Source organism: Pongo pygmaeus, chromosome 2 (assembly GCF_028885625.2).
Source record: "Pongo pygmaeus isolate AG05252 chromosome 2, NHGRI_mPonPyg2-v2.0_pri, whole genome shotgun sequence".
Classification (NCBI taxonomy): domain Eukaryota; kingdom Metazoa; phylum Chordata; class Mammalia; order Primates; family Hominidae; genus Pongo; species Pongo pygmaeus.
The window spans coordinates 44,387,104-44,402,864 of record NC_085930.1 but is presented as its reverse complement, the minus strand read 5'-3'; the positions used below and the strand labels follow the sequence as shown (position 1 = coordinate 44,402,864).

Here is a 15,761-nt window from a genome sequence, read left to right as displayed (position 1 = left end):
AATATGTGATTTTCTTGTTTTGAGCCTACACATACATACACTTAATGTCCCTTCCACTGCTGAGGAAACGGCATTTCACAGCAGTGAATTTAGCATCTTTTGAGGAGTCAAAGCCATTTTTTTTTCTTTTTCCTTAGCAGGACTGGACTTCACAAAGCAGGGTGAAAGAATTCGCATCATCTCCATGGTGGCTAATCATATAGTTTCCAGTTTCAGCAGCTGGCACCAGTTATTTGCTCCCCCGCTACCCCAGCAATTCTAGTAACTGTGAGATATCCTATGGATCACAGAACAAATGCCCAACTCCTTTCTACAGTCACGGGGTCAGAGTACACAGCCAACCCACTAGCAGAGCTGGTGTTATGGTTTGAGCCAAAGTACAACAAGGAAGGAGGAAGCCCCAACCTACCCCGGACATGCCCTGAATGACACAGCCATTTAGGGCCTGCCTAAGATGCCATTCTGTTTGCAAACACATACTACCTGCCATATCACTCAACAAAATAATTCCCTCAGAAGGCCTGAAGGCAAATGACTAATGTTAAAAGTGGCCCATGCATCATTTCAGTGACAACTCCACAGGCGCCAATTAAACATGGAAAAGACCTGTTCTGAAGCATGCCCATCTGGCATTTCCCAAGGAGCTGTAGTCAATGGCTGATAAAACATACATGATCATAACTATAAAGAAATTTCGCAGCCCTCTCCTTGCTCAAAAGCAACTGGGGCCTACGAGGACAATGAACCTGGGAGACACCCAAAAGAGGAGGTGAGTAAAGAAAAGCCTGCATTTGAAGCCAGCACTGCTCTTCCTCATGCACAGAAAGCAAAGATCGGGAGTTGCATGAGGTCAGATTTTCACCACCAAAAACAAACAAACAAAAAAACCAACCAAACCTCAAAAAAACCCAGACGGGTCTAGGGAATGCTTGGGAGTTTGTCTGGTAGTCTGTGGGTGAACTTCAATTGTTATGTCTCCAAGTGAAAGAAAGGATTGGCAGTAGTCCATCCCCTGCTTCTAGGAGTGCTTTCCAGTATCGGCATTTGTAGGACTTGCTCAGCACACCAGGCCAAACTCACTGTCCAAATATCCTTCCCTAGAAACCATACAATGACCACCTTCTGAGTGGAAGGAAGAGGACACATTTAACGAATGATGTCAAGGCATAAAACCTCCGGCAGAGAGACATTGGCTGGAGCAGAAGTGCTTTTCAAGGCTGCAGTTCTAAATCAGTCAGGCAGACACCTGTACACATACATATATACAGAGACAAAGCTTGAAACACCACCACCTCATCACACCTAATGACTGCCTGTGATGAGAGTCTGCATTCTCTATTCTGGCTTTCTAACAACAAAAATGTGTCTTTATACTCAGTTCTGATTCTAAACCTATTCTCTAATGCTTATTCATTTTTTGTTTTTCCAATACACAAGGTCAAATAAATAAGAAATAAAATATTTTTCAGTTTTAATTTTGATCCAGATCTAAATTGTTTGTGACTTTTAATTCATTGCCTTTGATTTCCCCTTCAAGTGATTTAAGTCAATGCACCCCTCACATACACATAACAACAGTAAGAAGGATAATATTCTTAGAATGGGGCTAGCAAATATAAGCAAACAAACAAGCAAACAAACAAAAAAACCACAAGCAAAACCAATGATGCTTCTGTTTTCATGAGTCCTTTTACCAATGATGCAGTGTACTGAAATCTCTTTAAAGCAGCTGCTTCAGTGTTAAGTTTTTGGTTTGGAAATAAAAAGGGATCACTGACAATTAATTTCTCAGCACAATAGAAAAGCAACCCAACCCCTTAACAACACTAAAATGGCAGAATTAAACACAGTGGGAACAAGTAGGAATAGACGAATACCTGGGATTGCCAGATTGGAAAGGGGGAGGTTGTGGAGGTGAGGGGGGAGCGAGGCCATCCAGTCGGCATTGCAGACCTCCGATGATGTCTTTGTCCCGCTGGGGTTGGGGGAGCAGATGGTCCCCATCCTGAGTTTCCTCCTGGCCTTCCTAACTGCTAGCATCTCTGTTGTTAACAAACTGGCCAGTCTCAGCCCAGTGCCACTCACTCAGTGATCATCACTTCTCGGGCTCTATGGACGTTTCAGGGCGACGCTTGCCACGCCAGTCTTTCCAAAATGCCTTTCTGGCTGGGGGACGGGGCAAACAGATGGATCCTTACCCACTAGCACTCGCAGTCCCCACTCTCTCCGGCCCAGCCTCTGCTCCACTCCCTTAATCTGCTCAGTCCCAGCTCCGTTAAACTTCTTACGTTCCCCTCTGGAGATGGGGGAAGGTAGGCCCCTAGAGATAAATCTTACAGAAACTGAAAGTCCGAGGAGCAGCCACACCCGGAGCCACTCACAAGACAGGTGCCCACCCAGTGTACAGACATGCCTGCGGGTCCATACACATGTGCGCGCCCGGGCGCGCCGGCTTTAGCCTGATTTATGTTTCTATATATGTCACTGGGCTGGTACACAAGCTGGGCCTGCCTGCTACTCACTCCCCCGCTTCTCTGCACAGACGCCCCCTGCCCTGTGGCTTCCTGAAAGACACACAGAAGTGCAGCCGGCGGCACCCCGACTCCCGGCAGCCCCTCCCCGCACTGCCGGGCAGATTTGCCGGGCTAGGCGGCCCGTGATTGGCCGCTGGCGGAGCGCGCTCCGATTGGCCAGCGCCCTCCGGGCTGCCCCTCTGTCCCGCTCCCACGCCTCCCCTGCTCCCCAGTCTCCTCCCTCCGTTACTCTTGCCTTCCTGTGGGTGTGTGTGTATGTAGGCAGACGCCGCGGCAGCGACTGCATTCGTGGAAACTTGGAGGTTTCGGCCAGTCGGTTGTCAGATAGGTCCTCTTTCCTCCAGCCCCTCACACAGTCAGCACTCAGATGTTCACCGCGACCGCAAATGTTTCCTTCCTTCCTTCTTTCAGACACGCGCGCACACACACCCATACACACACGGAAAGGGTTACATTTTCCGTAAACCACAGAAGCAGCAGAAATGTGATAGATAAGAGGCCCAGAAAGGTGTTGTATCTCATATTTGTATGACAACATCTAGGATGGTTTGTGTTTCAGGCATTACATAATTAAGCTTCACCTACGCATCACTACGCAGCAGTTCTGTGCAGTTATTCCCATTTTACAGAGGAGGCAATAATGAAACACTTGCATTGTCCTGTTGTTTGGAACTTTCTTTCAAATTCCTTGTCCCATTTGCTCTTCACAGTACCCCCACCAGGCAGGGAGTGTTGCTGACATAATTCCCTTTAGTAGATGAAATCAAAGTCTGGAAGCATTCAGGGAGCTGAATGTGGTGGCACTGTTGGAAATCCCATTTTGGAACGAGTCCCGCTAGTATGCAGGCTCGTAGGCATACAAACCCATTTCCCTGCTTTCTGCAGTGTTCCCTACTCTTTCAAATGGTACTTCTCCGTGACGGAAAACTACGAGGTCTCTGCTGATCTGAGGACTTCGCACATGAAAATCACAGGGACATCGTGGCAAACAGACAAATCAAGAAAAGCACCCTGGGCTTGGTGGTAGGGACACGGAGGGCTTGATAGTAGGGTTCCAGAGGGCTTGATGGTAGGGTCCTTGAGGGCTCCAGGCCAGGCAGGTCCTCAGTAACTCAGGAGGACCTTATGGGAAAAGAAGGCGGTTGCCTGAGCTAAGACAAGACTGAAGGCTCATATACAGATCTGTAAGTCAGCTAACATTTAATCACCAAATGGCCCCACCTTATCTCCTGAGCTCCAAACCACCTTTCCATACACATAACTCCTGCTGCATAGTGGCCCCTTTTGACATCTTATCAATATTTCCTTTTCCAGGCTATTCTTAACATTCATTTAAACTTGTTTTGCTGCATAATGGTCCCAGTTTTTCTGTTTTGTTTGTTTGGTTTGGTCTGGAGGATTATCACTTGTATGTTAAGAAAGTGTGTAATATTTTTCATATATCTTCTAATGCTTAAAGGGTACTTCAGTATAAACATGGTATTCTTCGTTTTTAAGTATACCACAGGATATTGGTAATATGTCACCTACCTGTTTGCATCAACAATGTTTTTGGGCTTTTTCCTCCCACCCACTCTCCTAGAAAAATCACTCTATGAAGTAATATCTTAAGGTTTATTTTTGAAGTGACAGCTTTCAGGGCTTCCCTTCAGCCTAAAATTTCCAAACATAAAACTTTATGGAAGCGGTATAAGGCAAACACAATGGATTCTTTAGTCTCTACTGTGAAATGTTAATTTTAGTGCCTTTTTTCCCCTTATTTTTCAGCTGTTAATGAAAGGAATGAGTGATATTTAGAAAGCATCAAATTTGGCCGGGCGCAGCGGCTCACACCTGTAATCCCAGCACTTTGGGAGGCCGAGAAGGGTGGATCATGAGGTCAGGAGATCAAGACCATCCTGGCAAACATGGTGAAACCCTGTCATTACTAAAAATACAAAAATTAGCTGGGTGTGGTGGCGCGTGCCTGTAGCCCCAGCTACTCAGGAGGCTGAGGCAGGAGAATCGCTTGAACCCGGGGGGCACAGAGGTTGCAGCGAGCCGAGATCCGCCACTGCACTCCAGCTTGGTGACAGAGTGAGACTCCATCTCAAAAAAAAAAAAGCAAAAAAGCCTCAAATTTTAGAGACTTCGCAACATCACTGAGTGAGAACTTGAAAGGAAATAGAACCACTTCAGAATGAGATGATTTGCACCTCTCTGAAATTGGCAGCTTTTAAATTTACAGTTACTTGATTTGCCCAAGAAAACAATTCAAAAGGAGGGCAACACTTTTTCCATATATTCCTGAGTCAGTTCTGGGAAAAATCTAGCAAATGAAAACACAGTGTCTAGTGCAGTACTTGGCATATAGCAGGTGCTCAGTATTTATTGGAAGGAGGGAGATGCTTGGTAAAAGCTCTTGGTAAATGTCATGCTCTGCTGAGCTCTAAGGAGTGTCTTAGAGCAGTGCTTTTCAGATATTAATATGTAAATCAATCATATTCTGATTAAATCGATTTGAGATAGACCTGATAGTCTAAATATTCAGCAAGCTTCTAGCCGATGCAGATACTCCTGGCCCAGACTACACTTTGAGTAGCAAGGCCTTAGAGAACAGGCTCATGTTTGACAGGTAGGATATGCAGTGCTTTTTCTCTCTTTTCTAAGATTTTATAATGTTTTTACATAACTTTTATAATCATAAAATAAATTTACTTTAAAAAACTCAGCTAACAATCTCTAAGATAATTTTTTTTTATCATATTATGTCATGGAAACCAAATTACCAGTGGGATTTTTCCACTATGCCATAGGTGTATAGGGAAAAATATTTTTTAAATAAAAATTAATATTTAGAGTTTGGATAGTTAATATTTTTATACATTCTATATTATGACATCAAAAGAAGAGAACTCAATTACAGGAGGACTGAAATTTTGAAGTAAGTAAATTTTAATGAATAATTACAACCAAATGGAGTGCTTTTTGTGTATAAATCATTCTGGTAGGTACTAGGAGTGGAAGAAAAGTGGAATGATCCTTAGATAATATATAATCCAGTAGAAAAGAGAGTCAAATATGTGAATTACAAATTGTAGTATCAGGGAGAATGAAGGGATATCAGGGACACACAAGTGGAGGATAATAAAGAGGTATATATTTTGATGGAGGAAGAGCCAAGGGGTGCACTGTTAGAGGATGTGGTATTCAAACCAGGTCTTGAATTCTGAGAAAAGTTTTGCTCATGGAAAAAATGGGTGGAGGGTTTTTGGCATGGGAGTGGCATATGTAGCTGGGAAAACAGAGGCAAAGCTATGACAATGAATGATAGATGTGAGAAACAGAAAATATACTAGAGTGACATATGAGAGAAGTGGGAAATATAGTTCATTTACTCTCATTTAATCTTCACATGAGCCCAGTGAATTAGATACTATTGTTCCCATTTTACAAAGGATACTGAGGCTTAGTGGCTACATAACCCTGTCCAAGATCTCATAGCTAGTGAGTTGCATAGCTGTGACTCCAAATCTCTTGATCATTGTGTCAAGGGCTTCCCATTACATGTTACCTGTTATTGTAAACCTGGTAAAGGCTGTTTATGACCAAAGCATGTTAAAGAGTTGCACTTTTTTTTCTATTGACAAAAATGGCCATTGCAGGTTGTTGAGAAAGGGAGTAAAATGATTCACATTGTACTTTAGGAAGGTAACTATGGCAGAATGGAGAATGCTTGGGGGAAATAGTCTTTCAGATAAGTCACTGAAACCAATTATCTAAGCAATGAAAGTAAGAAAAAATGCAAAGACCTGGCACATAGAGACTAAATGCATGGCCTTTCTGAATTCTGATGCTTGCCTCCCCAACCCCACTTCTCACCCCAAGGACCTGTAATTCTAAGGCCTGAGTGGGTAGCTTCCCTACGTCTTAAATTATTTTTTATTACTTGAACACCTCATCAAACTGTTCATCCATTTTTATTGAATACAACCAATCTCATTTATGTAAATACATATGCAAATTTGTTTTCTGGAAATTTTTTCTCCATTACACTCTTATTTCCCCAACCATTCCCCATTCTGCCATAATTATCTTCCAAAATACAATGTGAATAATTTTGCTTCCCTTCTCAAAAACCTGCAATGGCCTCTCTTGTCAATATAAAAAATTTTCCAAGCTTTTAAATGTGCTTTGTTCATAAACAGCCTTTATCAGGGTTACAATAATAATAGGTGACATGTAATGGTAAAAACCCTGCTGAATTCCTGAAGAGCTGACTATAGCCTTTGCCCTCTATTTGGAGACTCCATTATTGTTTGAAATGTCTGTACTTTACAAGTGGTTTGTTTTGTTTGGATTCATGTGATAAACGAGTAGTGAGGATCCTAGAGAAAGCACCAAAACAGCTTGCCATTCAGGCATGTGTAGTTGGCAGGATAAGCCAGCCTGATTTTACTTGATTAAAGGCACCCAAAAAGCCTTAGAGGAAGCATATTGATTTAATGATATTGGGACCAGGGCTGTCCCTGGTCCCCAGAGCTAAGCCCCAGGACTGTCTTACTTCCCAGGCTGTGTACTAGATGGGGAAGGAACAGATCCCAAGCAGAATCAGAACACAGACATGTATTTGGTCAAGGGATATTGCCTAGAGGGGAGTGAGGTTATATGATGCTTTGAGTTCCACAGTGATGTGTCACACAATTTTTTTTTTTTCTGGCTGGGGAGTGGGATGGGTGGAAAAGGAATAAGGGACTGAAATGAGGAGCCAAGTAAATGAAAGATGGGATGGAGTAGAAGCTGCTTTGCTTTATGGCCTCATACCAGTAGAGTTTATTCCTAGTAATTCCCAACCTTCTTCACCCAGCTCAAGCCAAAAGACTGTATGATAAGGATCAGAGGAGAATGAGGAGATGCAACCAACACAGGTGGTGCTGGGACATGACGATAGCAGCAGCAATTACCTCCAGGGAGAGTGACATCATTGCAGCAACTGGAGATCTTCAGGAGCCTCCAAGGAAATGGAGACACTGAGGCACACACTTGTGGACACATGATACAACTTAAACGTTCCTGACATCAGAAGACAGAGGATTGGGATCCAGTTATTTTGTTGATTGGGGTAGAGCCAGAGACCATTGTTTTGTCATTGTTACTGTGACCCATTGCTGGATTATACCCAGGTGGTGTGTCCTTGAGAAACTGGGTAGAAGGGAAGCAGCAGCTTAAGCAGGAAGTAGCGTTGTCTATATTATCTCGTGCCCACTTGGTATTTATGGCCCACAACTGGGATTCTGTAATGAGACAAGAGTGAATGGCAGCAATGACTGGCCATAAGATTGTTTCTCCCAGATTTGAAAGCTTGGTGTTCAGGAAGACCCTAAGAGCCTCTGTGCCTTTTAAATTTGTTGGACATTAAGTTTTTCTGGTATGCTTTCAGAAAATTTATTTTAACAATAGTGGTTACTATAATACTTTTGAGAGGAGCTAACAAGTGATGATTGTAAAATTCGTTTTCATATCCATTTATTTCCGTCTACCACACCACATTCCAGCATCCTCTTCCATTTCTCTTTCCCACGCCATCTCCAATCCCTGAAAAGGTAATTGAGAGGAAATAAAGGCCTCAGAGCCCTTATTTTCTAGCTAGTTAGCTGCAAAGTCCCTGATTTAAGATGTTATAGAGCCACCTGCTGGTATTCAAGGATCACTTCAGGCACACATAATATGTTCTGTCAGTGTCAATTATCATAAAAATGTCTGTAGATCACCAGCAACAGGAACAACTAGGAGTTTATGCAATACACAGATTTCTGGATCAAATGCCAACCCTCCTGCATAAATCCTCTGGGGATGGCGTCTTTTCTTCCTGTCTTTAAAACGTTCTCCTCAGGGGATTTTTATGTCTCAAATGTTTGAGATCAAGGCTTTGAAATGTCAACAAATTTCTCTTTTTTAAAAAAGTTAAAATAGGTAGAATGGCAGAGTAAACAATTCTTATCCATGCTGCATATAACTTTATGCAATTAGAGAAGAATATTTTGGCAGAGATAGTTGATCTCAACTAGCAGGAAAACCAATTGATCTGCTACCCTTACCTTTTTTTTCTCCAGGCTACCCCACCCCAAAGTTTCTAGAATTATAAGAATTATGTCTATTATTAGGAGACATTGTTGTATTAATGTGTATATTAGTAATCATTTGAGCTTCAGTCACAACAGAATGACCTCTGTGCATTTGTTATCATTTAACCAATCTAATCTTGGGAATGCATTCTTTTAACAACATGACTCTGCAATTTGGGTTGCCACTATCAGTTGGAAATAGCATGATGCCACCTCATCCATGGAGTAAAAATTAGTAATATTATCATTACCTAATATTATCATTCTCTTCCAACTTTTTAAATATTAAAATTACAAGTTTGTACAAACAACCTTGACCAACAAAAATATTTTTTAATAAAGTAAATAAATTTCAATGTAAATAAAAGTAATGAATTTTTAATATGTCAACAACTCTCTCTGATCAACTCTCTCTGAATGTTAGGTTGTAGTCAAAAGCCCTTACGACGCGTCTTGGCCTTTGGTGATTTTATTTCAAAGGATTCTGATTTGCTTAATGTCTGTGGTTAACTCCCCAACTCAGCCATGTGTTCAGCTCTGCCCTTCCTAAACTGCAGAAACTGGTCATGGAGGAAGTTGTAGTTTATCTTAGCAACATCTGCACCCACAGCTTCCTCTTCCTTTGAGTAGCAGAAGTAAAAGAGAAAGTAAAATTTATGCTACACATCTTTCTGTTTCAGCCAAGTATAAAGGAGAATATTCTAGAAGTCAGAGTTAGGCAATATAATGAAGTAGAGGAGGAAGTGAGTTCCTATGACTGGAAGCATCCAAGCCAAGCTTGGTACCAATAAGACAGTAACATGATAGAATTGAAGCACTTGATGCATGATTGAACTACATGAACTTCATGATCTTTCCAACCATACTCTGTTTTTTTCCCTCTGTCAGCTATAGATACCTTTTATCTTTGCACAGTTAAGCCTTTCTTTCCTCTTTATTATCTTTCCTCACTCAAATCTTTGACTTCATTTGCTGTAGTCAGGACTAACAGAACTTCTACATAAATATGGAACTAATATTCTAAAATCATGCTGCTACCAGCAAAAGCTTGAGATTGTGTCTTGGGGAGTACCTTTATACTGGTAACACATTCTAGCCTCTGGGGACACCTCAACATTTTCTCTACCCTCTCCCTGCATTCAGCACCCAGGATGAGATGCTCTTAGCTCAGGAAGCCAGGCTCAGAAAACACATAATGAAGCTCTCAGAGTGGGAAGTATGAATGACCTGGATAGAAATCACCTTTAGTGCCTCCATCACCTCCACACTGGTAGGACTGATGTGTGTACGGCCCGAGGGCAAAGCTTCTCAACTCTTGCACCAGAGGTGCCCTAATCATGGAGCTGAGTAAATGCACACTCCCCAGAGCCCTGTATGGCAGGCATGACAAGCATTGATCCTGGCATTTCTTTCAAGCTGCATAAGTTTGTTTTTGTGAATTCATTCACATTTTGTTACACACACACGCACACATGCACACACAAAATTGATGTCCTGGATGTGCTATGTTTGCCCTGTGGCTTCAAGTCCCTTCTGGCACAGGCCTTTATTCTTGGGTACTTGTGACCCCTAATGTGAAAGTGCTAGGACTGGAAGAAAGGCACCAAGAAGTCAATTAGGCACAAGAAAGCTCTGTTCACTCATGGCCCAGCCAACTTTAGTAAAGTAGAAGACTATGAGTGGATTTGAAATCAAAGCTTGAAATCGTGTCTATTTGCCCAAACCTTAGGCAACCTGGAGCAAAAGCTGGTGAAGAATCAAGATTATGAGCCATTAGAGACATGACTGTCTCCTTAAAGAGAGTAGAGAACTGAAAGCTTCCCACCTAAGCTTAACTCTCTCCTCTTGAGTTGACCAGAAGAAAGTTTCACTTGTAGGGCTCACCCTGCTCTTCTGGTACCGAATGTACAATATTAAAGCCTGATAAATTTACACAGAGGAAGTAGAAGACAAGAGGCCTCTGACTCAGGTCTCAAACTCCTATGACTCTTTAGCCTGCTGAGGTATGTTCTTGCTCCAAGTGTTTTAGACCAAGTTTCCTCACGTGTCTAGACTGGTGTTCTGTGTCTACTTACTTGAGTCTTCATTGATTCCTTGGATCTGTTTTATTATTATTATTATTTTCCCTCTGCACCTATGATGCCTGCCTGATTCTACCAATCTGGGCTAAACTTTGAAACTGACTCAGTGGCCTATTCAGCCTAAGGCATCTGCCAAGCCACCCAGATTTAGGTCCTGACCTCTCCTGGCATGACTGACATGCCACAATAAAAACCATTAGAAGAATAGCATTGATTTAAAGTGGATATATTAGTCTGTGATGTGAAGTGAGTCAAAAGAAAAGCTCAACTCACCATACTTGAGTGACAATCACCACCTTTAGCAAATTCTCTGTTCCACAAGGTGTTTTTCTTTCTCCTCCTCACTCATTTGCCATTTCCTGTCATTCATTCACACGATACTGAATTGAATACTACTTTGTGTCTGGCCTCATCCTCACAGTGGGGGTGTTGAGGAGTGAAGGCAGCTTTCCACCTTTGAGGACATTTGGGTCCAACAGAGTTCACAGCCCGCATTCCCTCATCTTGGAGTGACATTGCACATTTTGACATAAACATTAAAGCAACAATAGCAAACCGAAAAATTTTATCTCAGTAGATAGGACAGAGAGTATCTTCAAATAGTATTTATTGAACAAATAAATATTGGTCAAGCTGTGTACCCAAAATTTGGGGTGATGGGTAAAAGTTCTGTAGGAGGAGTTTCTGCAGAAGTGATTGCTGAGCCTTCTTCCTGTCCCTGCTTCTGTATGGGGAGCCCCCAGTAGGAATGTTGAGCAGGAGTCTGCCCAGTTCTGCCACGTGTGGGATCTTGCTGCAGGGACTGCTGTAAACTGTGAACTGTTTCCGTAGTTTCTACCAAAGTAGCAACAAAAAACACTGCCCAAGGGTTTGAGGGAGGAATGAAAGTCTCTCTTTTGGGTGAAGTCTGGAGAAACATGCTTACTTTCCTTTGATATGAAATGGTTTAATGGTGAGAGGGTAAGTTTGCCCTGGAGTTTTGGGAAAATCAAAGGGCTCCAATTATCTCCTTAAGAAAGGAAAATTGATTGAAGTTTTGGTGGATCCCAGCCAATACCTAGGGCAGAATAAGACCCAGAAATGATGTAAAAACAGCGAACTTATGGGGTGAATCCTTGCTTATTTTCTTTCTGAACTTTCAGATTAAACAACACTCAGAGAAAAGAGAATCCTGCCCCTACCCAATGAAACAGCATTTCTGATTTTGTCATACTGTAAAAAGGCTGCAGTCTTGGAAAAATAGGGTAGTTTTGAGTCAAATTAAGAATCTTTTATTACGGTCTTGCTCAAGTACTTTTTGTTTAAACTTTGTACTTGGAAATAATTTCAAGCTTCAAAAAAAGTTGCAAAAGTAAAAATATTAAAAGACAGACACATACACACACACACACACACACACACACTTATTCCATCTACCTAGATTCATCTATCTTTAACAATTTACCCCCTTTACTTTGTCATTTGCTTCCATCTCTCTCTGTATGCATATACATGTATATCTATACATGCATGTATGTATGTATAAGTGTATGCATATACATATACATGCACACATGAACACACACACTTTGAGGCTAAGTTATTTATATCATGGCCCTTTGACTGCTAAATAATAACTGTGTATTTCCTAAGAATAAAAATATTGCTTACATAACAACATCGGAGTTATAAATACTTTTATCTAGTCATCTGTCCATATTCTAATTCTGTCAGCTCATCTAATGAATGTCTTTTACAGCATTTCCCCCATTCTAGTACAGGATTCAATCTAGAGTTAGGTATTGCAATCAATTGTCATGTCTCTTTAGCCTCCTTTAATCTAGAATATTTTTAGAGCCTTTCTTTATATTGACATTTTTGAAAAATACGGTCCTCTCTCCCTTTTTAATATAACTTTTTTTGTTGTTTAAAATTTCAACTTTTATTTTAGATACAGGGGGTACATGTACAAGTTGCATGAGGATATTGTGTGATGCTGAGGTTTGGGGTACAGATCTTTTCACTTAGGTAGTGAGCATAGTACTTGATAGGTAATTTTTCAACCCATGCCTTCCTCCTTCCCTTTATGCTCTAGTAGTCCACATTGTCCATTGTTCCCATATTTATGTCCAGATGTGCTAAATGTTTAGCTCCCACTTATAAGTGAGAACATGCGGTATTTTTTTTTTCCTGTTCCCACATTACTTCACTTAGGATTTTGGCCTCCAACTACATCCACATTGCTGCAAAGGACTTGATTTCATTCTTTTTGATGGCTGCATAGTATTCCACAGTATATATGTACCACATTTTTTTTTTTTATCCAGTCCACAAATGATTGACAACTGGGTTGATTTTACATTTTTGATACTCTGAAGGGCACAGTGATGAACATACATTTGCACATGTCTTTTTGGTAGTATAATTTATTTTCCTTTGGGTATACACTCAGTAATGTGATTGCTAGGTTGAATGGTAGCACTATTTTAAGTTCTTTGAGAAATCTGCAGACTGCTTTCCACAGTGACTAACTTGCATTCCCACCAGAAGTGTATAATTGGCCGGGCGTGGTGGCTCACGCCTGTAATCCCAGCACTTTGGGAGGCCAAGGTGGGCAGATCATGAGGTCAGGAGATCGAGACCATCCTGGCTAACATGGTGAAACCCCATCTCTACTAAAAATACAAAAAATTAGCCGGGCATGTGGTGGAGGGTGCCTGTAGTCTCATCTACTCGGGAGGCTGAGGCAGGAGAATGACATGAACCTGGGAGGCGGAGCTTTCAGTGAACAGAGATAGCACCGTTGCACTCCAGCCTGGGCAACAGAGTGAGACTCTGTCTCAAAAAAAAAAAAGAAAAAAAGTGTATAAGCATTTCTTTTCTTCACAACCTTGCCAACATCTGTTTTTTGACTTTTTAATAATGGCCATTCTGGCTGGTGGGAGATGGTATCTCATCGTGATTTTGATTTGTGTTTCTCTAATGGTTAGTGATGTTGAACATTTTTTCATGTTTGTTGGCCACTTGTATCTCTTCTTTTGAGAAATGTCTGTTCATGTCCTTTGTCCATTTTTTTTAAAAGGAGTTGCTTTTTGCTTGTTGATTTGTTTAACTTCCCTTTAAATTCTGGATGTTAGGCCTTTGTGGGTTGCGTAGTTTGCAAATAGCTTCTCCTATTCTGTAGGTTGTCTGTTTACTCTGTTGATTGTTTCTTTTGCTGTGCAGAAACTTTTTAGTTTAATTGGGTCCCACTTGTCTACTTTCGTTTTTGTTACAATTGCTTTTGGGGACTTAATCAAAAATTGTTTGCCAAGGCTGTTACAGTTTGGCTTTGTGTCCTCACCCAAATCTCATGTTGAATTGTAATTCCCAGTGTTGGGAGAGAGACCTGGTGGGAGGTGATTGAATCATGGGGGCAGATTTCCCCCTTGCTGCTCTTGTGATAGTGAGTGAGTTCTCATGAGATCTCACAGATTTTTTTAAAAGTGTGTAGCAAAAAAGTACTACTCACTTCTTTGTTTAAAATTGTGTAGGACTTCACCATTTGCTCTCTCTCTCTCCTGCTTACTTCCCCTTTGCCCTTCCACAGTGTTTGTAAGTTTTCTGAGGTCTCCCGAGCTATGCTTCCTGTATAGCCTGTGGAACCGTGAGTTAGTTAAACCTCTTTTCTCCATAAATTACCCAGTCTCAGATATGTCTCTATAGCAGTGTGAGAATGGACTAATACAGAAAATTGGTGCCAGAGAAGTGGGGCATTGCTATAAAGATACCTGAAAATGTGGACACAACATTGGAACTGGGTAATGAGCAGAGGTTGGAACAGTTTGCAGGGATCAGAAGAAGGCAGGAAGATGAGGGAAAGTTTGGAACTTCCTAGAGACTTGTTGAATGGTTGTGAACAAAATGTGGATAGTGATATGGACAGTGAAGCCCAGGCTGTGGCAGTCTCAGATGGAGATGTGGAACTTATTGGGAACTGGAGTAAAGGTAAATTTTGCTATGCTTTAGCAAAGAGACTGGCAGCATTTTGCCTCTGCTGTAGAAAACTATGGAACTTTGAACTTAAGAGAGATGATTTATAATATCTGGGAGAAGAAATTTCTAAGTGCAAAGCAGGTAACTTGGCTGCTTTTTAAAGCCTATGCTCATTTGCATAAACAAAGAAATAACCTGGAACTAAAACTTATATTTAAAAAGGAAGCAGAGCATAAAAGGTTGGAAAATTTGTAGCCCAACCATGTGGTAGAAAACAAAAATCCATGTTCTGGGGGGTCATTCAAGCCTGCTGCAGAAGTTTGCATAAGTAAAGAAGAGCTGAATGTTAATAGCCAAGAAAATGGGGAAAATGCCTCCAAGGCATTTCAGAGACCTTCACAGCAGCCCCTCTCATCACAGGTCTGGAGGACTAGGAGGGAAAAATGGTTTCCTGGGCTAGGCCCAGGGCTCCACTGCTTGATGCAGTCTTGGGACATGGTACCCTGCATCCCAGCCACTGCAGCTCCAACTGTGCCTGAAAGGGGCTAAGTTACAGCTCAGGGTGTTGCTTCAGAGGGTGCAAGCCCAAGCCTTGGAAGCTTCCATGTGGTGTTGGACCTGCAGGTGCATAGAAGGCAAGAGTTAAGGTTCGAGAACCTCTGCCTAGATTTCAAAGGATGTATGAAAATGCCTGAATGTCCAGGTAGAAGTCTGCTGCAGGGGCAAAGTCCTCATAGAAAACCTCTACTAGGGTAAGGCAAAGGGGAAATGTGAGCTTGGGGCCCCCCATGCAGAGTCTACACTGGGGCACTGCCTAGTGGGGCTGTGAGAAGAGGGCTACTGTTCTCCAGACCCCGGAATGGTAGATCCACTGACAACCTGCACCATGCACCTAGAAAAACTGCAGGCACTCAACGACAGCCTGTGAAAGCAGCCAAGAGGACTGTACCCAGCAGAACCTCAGGGCCAGAGCTTTCCAAGGCCTTGGGAGCCCACCCTTTGCATTAGTGTGACCTGGATGTGAGACATAAAGTTAAAGGAGATTATTTTGGAGCTTTAAGATTTAATGATGGCCCTGCTGGTTTTCA

At 41.9% G+C, this 15,761-nt stretch overlaps 1 protein-coding gene across 1 annotated transcript in view; it reads right to left on the bottom strand.

Moving 5' to 3' along the window:
* PLCXD2 (phosphatidylinositol specific phospholipase C X domain containing 2) overlaps window positions 1–2,633 on the bottom strand; it is a 53,314-nt gene extending 50,681 nt beyond the window's left edge. Inside the window, exon 1 of the mRNA XM_054480714.2 lies at window positions 1,878–2,633. Coding sequence (XP_054336689.1) covers window positions 1,878–2,040 — 163 coding nt within the window. The 5' untranslated portion in view covers window positions 2,041–2,633. The remainder of the gene's footprint in view (window positions 1–1,877) is intronic.
* Between the last annotated feature and the right edge of the window lie 13,128 nt (window positions 2,634–15,761).